At 38.4% G+C, this 7,548-nt stretch overlaps 2 protein-coding genes across 2 annotated transcripts; both read right to left on the bottom strand.

The window, feature by feature from the left end:
* On the bottom strand, positions 1,417–2,685 carry LOC109838107. The gene has a single exon (XM_020406578.1). The coding sequence runs from the start codon at positions 2,683–2,685 to the stop codon at positions 1,417–1,419; it is 1,269 nt and encodes a 422-aa protein (XP_020262167.1).
* On the bottom strand, positions 5,183–7,057 carry LOC109838106 (alpha,alpha-trehalose-phosphate synthase [UDP-forming] 1-like). The gene is made up of 5 exons (XM_020406577.1): positions 7,037–7,057; positions 6,599–6,658; positions 6,470–6,557; positions 5,976–6,073; positions 5,183–5,902 (listed from the first exon to the last, which is right to left on the bottom strand). The coding sequence occupies exons 1-5, from the start codon at positions 7,055–7,057 to the stop codon at positions 5,510–5,512; spliced, it is 660 nt and encodes a 219-aa protein (XP_020262166.1). The 3' UTR covers positions 5,183–5,509.

Below are 7,548 nucleotides of genomic sequence, written 5' to 3'. Positions count from 1 at the left end.
CATGGATCCCTCACAAAACTATTATTCGCACCTCCTTGCCGGTGAAGGATCGACCTTATACCCGCCGTTCTATACAGAAGTCGTAGAAGAAGGTAACCTCATCGAGTTATCGCAATCCGCAACACAACAAGTGTCATCCCAAGAAACACCGACCACAAAGAAGAAGAAGGCTTACACGCGGTCCGAAAATTGGACTGTCCACGAGGATAAGCTTCTTGTGTCTGCTTGGCTGAACACGAGCCAAGACGCCATCCAAGGTACGGGGCAACACAAAGATAAGTTTTGGCACCGAGCTAACGACTATTTTATCCTATACTCCACCGATCCAACGAGCCGCACGCCAAACCAAATGATGCATCGTTGGTCAACGACTCAATTGTCCGTCAACAAATTTTGTGGGTGCGTTGCTCAGATTGAAGGAAGACAAAGATCTGGTACGAGAATTATTGACCAGGCAAATATTTAATTATGTTTGATTATTTTTGCTCAGATTCAATATGTTTAATTATGTTTGATTATTCTAAAATTAACTCTTGTGTAGACTGCAGAAGTAAAAGAATTATACCAATCTCTTTATGGTAAACCATTCATGTTTGACCATTGCTGGGTTGAGTTGCGTCATCACCAAAAATGGAACCAACAAATGGAAACTTACAATAAGATTCGATCACAGCCGAGAAGAACCACAAACTATGATTCCTCACCAAACAATTCCATGCCAGCGACCCCCATCGAGTTGAACACTGACTCGGATGATGTTCTCTTTATGTTAAACCATTCGTGTTTGACCATTGCTGGGTTGAGTTGCGTCATCATCAAAAGTGGATCCAACAAATGGAATCTTACAATAAGATTCGATCACAGCCGAGAAGAATCGGTACCTCTGATTCCTCACCAAACAATTCCATGCCAACGACCCCCATCGGGTTGAACATTGACTCGGATGATGTGGTAGTAAGGCCTGAAGGGAGGAAAGCGGCAAAGCTCAAGAGGAAACAAAATGTGGAAAGCTCTGGATCCGCTACGTCCATCATAGGAGAGGCTTTCGCGTGGATGAAGCAAAACGCCAATCAAAAAATAGAGCTAAAACAGAAGAAACAAGATGACGATATCATGAAGATGGATCTCTCAACACTCAATTCAGTTCAACGACAATACTTTGAAATGCGTCAGGCAGAGATATTGGAGAGGTGGATGTCCAAGGATTCTTCCTAATTATCATATATTATCTTGTATTAGATTTATGATTGTACTCGCATCGCATCCTAATTAGTTCTTCCTAATTATCTTGTATTAGATTTATGATTCTACTTGAAGTTGAAAATTTTGGCATTTAATGAAAACAACTACTTCATTGAAAAGAAAATTGGCGTAGTACAACAACTCGAACTTCTTTGCTGAAATTACATTAGAAACTTAATCCTCGTCGATGGATCCCTTGAGCTGCCACAGATGCTCGATCAAATCATTCTTTAGTGATTTGTGTGTTTGCGTGTTCCTGATCCGATGATGATTTTGGATGAACTCAGTTAGAGGCACCGTCTGCACATGAGAAGGTTCAACGACTGGTATCGAATCATTAAAGTCGAAGTTGTTGTCCAATTGACAATCTCGTTCATCTTCAACGATCATGTTATGCATTATGATACAAGCTGTCATGATATCTTTCAGCACACAAGGTTGCCAGAAACGTCCTGGTCCACGAACAATCGCAAATCGAGCTTGCAACACGCCAAAAGCTCGCTCAACATCTTTTCTTGCGCTCTCTTGTTGTTGAGCAAAGTATTTATGCTTGTTTCCTCGTGGTGCTGGAATAGTCTTCACTAATGTGGACCACTCTGGGTAAATCCCGTCGGCGAGATAGTATCCCATATTGTACTCGTGGCCATTAACAGTATAGTTGCACGGTGAAGCTCTTCCCTCCGCAAGTTGTGCGAAAACCGGTGAACGATGTAGAACATTAAGGTCATTGTGAGACCCCGGCAGTCCAAAGAAGGCATGCCATATCCAAAGATCTTTGCTAGCTACGGCCTCCAAAATAATTGTAGGTTCATGAAAATGCCCAGTATACATACCTTGCCAGGCGGTTGGACAGTTCTTCCATACCCAGTGCATGCAGTCGATGCTCCCAAGCATACCAGGAAAACCTCGTTGTGAGCCTTCCTCGAGCAGGCGTGCAACGTCTTCATTAGTCGGTGAACGAAGGTATTCCTCCCCAAAGATGTTGATAATCGATCGAACGAATCTCTTCACGCTCTCAAGCGACGTACTTTTACCGATTCGAACGTAGTCGTCAACGGCGTCAGCGGATGCTCCATATGCGAGCATCCGCATAGCTGCAGTAATCTTTTGAAGGCTAGATAGTCCTAACTGTCCAGCACCATTCCTATTTTGGACGAAGTACTTGTCATGTTCGACGACAGCATCGTGGATTCGAAGGAATAACGAACGCGACATTCTGAATCTTCGACGAAAGTAATGAAGAGGATATGTTGGTGTGTCAGCAAAATAATCTTGGAACAACCGATTGTGGCCTTCCAGTCGGTATCGATGGAGCACGGTACGTCTTTTGTGTTGAACTGAAGTTGAACATTTCCCTTGTTCTTCTTCCTCGACGGCAGCAGCTCCCATAAGAAAGAACCTCTTCATCATTTCATCATCGCTAGAGCTAGATGAGCTAGACATTTTGTTTTGGGAGACGATGGGTTGAGGTGAGAAGGCATCGAATTTTATAGGAATCAGTCGGTCAAAGTTTGCGATACCTCGAAGTTCGTGCCCAACCTCGAAGACCGCGAGCTACCTCGAAGACCGGGTGCGTTCCCTCGAAGACCGCGAGTTACCTCGAAGACCGTGTGTGTTCCCTCGAAGACCGCGGGGTACCTCGAAGACCGTGTGCGTTCCCTCGAAAGCCACGAGTTACCTCGAAGACCGTGTGCGCTCCCTCGAAAGCCGCGAGTTACCTCGAAGACCGTGTGCGCTCCCTCGAAGACCGTATCCAACAGTTAGAAATAAAATACAAGAGGTTTAAATATAATTAAAAGTAATGGGTAAAATATTAAAATAGAAGAGGGGTTTTTTTGATATTGTTGGAGCTCCTAACTAGGAGCTTGTTGGAGCTCCATAAAATAAGGAGATGCTCCCAAGGAGGATTTTTATAATTTTTTATACCAAAATGCTTGAGAGCTCTTGAGAGCTTGATGACTAGGACTCCCAACTGGGAGCTTGCTGGACTTGCTCTTACATATCTAGTAGTTTTCTTAACAAATTGATCCTATGAGTTTCCCCTATTATTATTATTACTAGTTGAAATGTATGTGCAATGCACGTGGTTGAATATCATAATTATTTAAGTTGATAGAAATAGAGTAAAAATAAAAAACAAAGTTTTTTTTGTGGAATTAGTCATCAACTCAATAATCTCTCTCTCAAATAAAATATTTTCATTGTCTCTTTCAACCCAGATTATGGCTACGTGATCTACTATTTGTGAGTTATAAACACGTTAATTTAGTATAACATGTCTATTTATTAGTATCTTTAAGTCTTCAAAAGACGAGTGATCATTCAATTCGTAAAAGAATTTTGCATATAAATTTACTTACAATATATCCATTAAACTTTTAGTTATGATTTGACTCATATTCATGTTAACTTTTAGTTGATATTACTCTCATATTTATATTATCTAATATTCTCATTCAATTTTATAGCTCATTCTTTGCATCATTGAAGTAAAACTAGAAGTATGAAGAATTATTTTCTTACGAAATTAGAATAGGAAGATTATGATATATTTTGTCATATGCTCTAAATATAAATTTTTTTTGATGCAAGGTCCCTATCAAATCTTACCTCAAACGATATGAATGAAAAATGTTATTATAACTCACACGCTTAGGATAACTAGTTGGATTGCACGTGCCATGCACGTGGTAATTTTTTAAATTTATTATTTTATTATTGATTCATTTCAGGTCCCTATCAAATCTTACCTCAAACGATATGAATGAAAAATGTTATTATAACTCACACGCTTAGGATAACTAGTTGGATTGCACGTGCCATGCACGTGGTAATTTTTTAAATTTATTATTTTATTATTGATTCATTTCATTATGATTTATTTAATTTAATCCATATTTCAAACAAACAATCCTTATTACAACATAAATAATAAATAACATAATAACAAAACTTTCTATCTCCCCTCTCATCTAATTGCGCTAGAGTCATTTTGTTATAGGGGAACTTGGAGTGTCGTCCTAAGGTTGCAAAATATTAAATTTCATGGTCAATAACCTAAATCACATAATAATGTTCTAATTCATAGTCTTAACACCAGTTACAAGAGATTTAATGACAATTTAATGCTACCCTTCCGTATTTCCAGTAATTTATCACAACAAAAATAATAAAAGAACTTTTTTTATAAAATCATACATCTAGAATCACAAACATTATAAGCAACAGAACATGTCCAAGCCTTGGTTTCACAATGATTCAATAAAAAAACAAAGGAACATAATCAAGTTCGATATTATTAATAACCCAGCCGATAGCAATACCTAGAACAATAGTTTGTGATTTCACAATCATTGTTTCAATATAGTAATAATAACAGGAAAAAATGGAGGAAATATAAGGAGTAGGCGAGAATTTGAGGAAGGACAGAATGGTAATGAGACAAAGTAGCAGGCAAATGAAGAGGAATAGAGAATGTAGTAGTAATATCAATGAGGCGCACGGAGGTGCACCAAGGCGTGAGTCACAATAAGGTGTATTGAGGTGTGCGCCTCACTTACACAATGCACCCCACATCTCATGCAGAGCACGGTTTCAGTGCCTTGAACCGCCTCAGCACCCAAGCAGATTGCCTTAGAGCGCCCAATATAACACTGGAAGGAATTATGCATTAATAGGAGAGCTGTGGATTTGTACAAAGACACGCCTACATATCAAGTGGTCCAAAACAAAGAATCTCAATCAATAAGTGCATAATGGAGGATAGGATGCTACAAAGATGGGTAAACTAAACTCTATTAATGAAAGGGTCAAGCACGGAATTCTCTTACTACAAAGGCAATAGATTAAAACAGATTAATGAGATTAAAAGTGCAAACAAAGGCTGGAGCCAGAAAACCATATTGCATGAATAGATCAGTAGGTGCCTGCATCGGAAAAATGAAAAAAAAATACTTTTAACTGGTTATATATTTTTAAATGTACTCATAACATTCTTACATTCACAGGAAAATCTAACCATATCATAGTCCAAGAAATATAATATACAGAAAACTACTTCAAAAATGTTTGTTTGTATTCGTATCTGTGAATAGAAAGGAATACTTTAGCTGCCCACTGAATTCCATAAGCATATGCCTTACTTTGTGTATATCATGTGGCAGAAAAGTTGAAGATAGTGGAATGTAGAGTGTCATGGAATATCAAGCCATGTGCTAAGCAAACACCAGAAAACACACACAAAAGTATTCAGTCAAAAAAAAGTTGTTCACCCAACTAAATCAGCCGCAAGAACAGATCTCAACAAATCTGAACGAGATGGAATAGTCCTATGAATCTCAGAAGAAGGGAACGGTGTATGAAGAAACCATCCAACTTTCATCTTGCTGTTATATTCCTTCAAACATTTGGGAAGAAACATTAGATGATAATCATGGCACCAAACAACATCCCCCTCTTCATAGTGCTCATTGACAACATCAGTAAACATCTGGTTTGCCCTCTTGTATGCATCAAACTGAGACTGGAAGCTACGGGTTGTGGCTAATCGATCTTCTTGAGGGAGTCCGAGGTAATGGAAGAGAGGCCATAGGATGTTGTTACAGTATCCATTGTAATATTGGTGCACTATTTCCTCATCAAGGAAAACTGGAATGCATCTCTGTTTGCAAATATAACAACATTTTATATTAGATTACAAAAGCATGAATGTTAAGAGCTCATCAACTTTATACCTTTTCAGCTAGAGCTTTTGTAAGAGCTCTCTGCCAAATTTCATCTGGCACATTTACACCGACCCATCCGATCCATTTAGCGTCTACCTCCTTTACCCCTAAAATAATGCAATCAAATTCTCATTATGTCATCAGTCATCTCGCTAACGAGTGATTAAAATTCTCCATTATAGAACATTAGACCAAGAAGCAATCATGCAATACAATTTAGCTTCAACCTCCTCACTCCTAAAATAATGCAAGAAAATTATAGTCATTCTACCATATTGCTACCAAATTGGTCAAAATTCTCCATCATATATAAAACATTATAGCAACAAGCAACCATGCAATAAAACTTAGCATCCACCTCCTCCACCCACGAACTAATGCAACAAAACTCCCATCATTGCACCATTTTTAACTCCAAAAACTTGATTAAATTCCCTATTCTAAACTAACATGACGACGAAGCAACCATGCAGTGGAGATAAGACTAAAGCTCAAGCTCTCACCAAGCAGAGCGCTGACAAGGCCGCCCACGCTGATATCAAGCGACCAAGAATCCTCCCCCCTTCTAACCGCCGAAACCGGCAGCCGGTTCTTTTTGTGTGTGTTTTGTGTCCGTAGAAGAGATTGCAAACATTTTGGATCACTGTTTTAACGTCAAGACGTCCAAAGTCTTTCTCTGCGCTCCTTGGCTTCTATACAGGATGTAAAAAAAATACAGTTTACATGAAGAGAACGTATAGATGAAATATCTAGAAAGATTGTGAGTATCATATTATGATTAGTATTACTACCCTCCATCTTCATATGTAGAAGCCTTTTGGTAAGGGATCCAAATCAAATCCTTTCGGAGCGGAAGGAATCCCAAAGTCACCACACTTCAGACGTGATCGAGTGGAAGATTGCAGAGTCATAGGCGGGTATGGTTCCAGATTCTTTTCTGACTAAGAAAGCTTTGGAAGCGTGGAAAGAAGCTGAACGATTTCGTCCAGATATCCATATGTACACCCAGAAAGTAATAGTCCATGAACTGATTCTTTATTTGATGACAAGGTCAAGATATCCATACGTACACTCAGAAAGTAATAGTCCATGAACTGATAGCCACCTAATATATCTTTATGTGATTAATAAAATCCACAATAAGTGCTAATGAATTGATAGCCACATGAGAGGCAAAGTTTTCTCCGTGTCCTCTATTATTCCTTTTTTCATTGATATGAAGACACAATCAAGCTTATTTTTAGAAACTTCAAATAGCTTTTCAACTATACCACTGAAAAATCAAATCTCAAATACTCAAATAGACCAAAATGAATTCCTAAATGATCCGTATCACAAAAAAATTTCTTTCAATCTCTCATTCTAGTTTTTGTTCATAATATTCTCTCCATAAAAGACCACATCTTTATAAAACATTGTTGCTATAAATAATAAAAAAACAAGGACATGAACTCTTCATCTATGCCTGAAGTGGAAAAAAATAAAGCTGAACCCCCTCCCTCCAACCCCCAACCCCCTAACTATCAAATTATTCAACTCAAAAAAATAAAGTAAACCCAAACACAATAACAGTTTAATCATA

This window comes from Asparagus officinalis, chromosome 4 (genome assembly GCF_001876935.1).
Source record: "Asparagus officinalis chromosome 4, Aspof.V1, whole genome shotgun sequence".
Lineage (NCBI taxonomy): Eukaryota > Viridiplantae > Streptophyta > Magnoliopsida > Asparagales > Asparagaceae > Asparagus > Asparagus officinalis.
Note: the sequence above shows the minus strand (reverse complement) of the source record. Positions and strands in the feature narration are given on the sequence as shown.

What these genes read in the sequence shown, in the direction of transcription:
- LOC109838107 (XM_020406578.1), bottom strand. Translation starts at nt 2,685, where the DNA reads ATGTCTAGCTCATCTAGCTCTAGCGATGATGAAATGATGAAGAGGTTC.
- LOC109838106 (XM_020406577.1), bottom strand. Translation starts at nt 7,057, where the DNA reads ATGGACTATTACTTTCTGAGT. An exon ending in TGGACTATTACTTTCTGAGT is followed by an intron (nt 6,659 to 7,036) that starts GTACGTATGGAT and finishes CATCCTGTATAG; the next exon opens with AAGCCAAGGAGCGCAGAGAA. An exon ending in TTAAAACAGTGATCCAAAAT is followed by an intron (nt 6,558 to 6,598) that starts GTTTGCAATCTC and finishes ACACACAAAAAG; the next exon opens with AACCGGCTGCCGGTTTCGGC.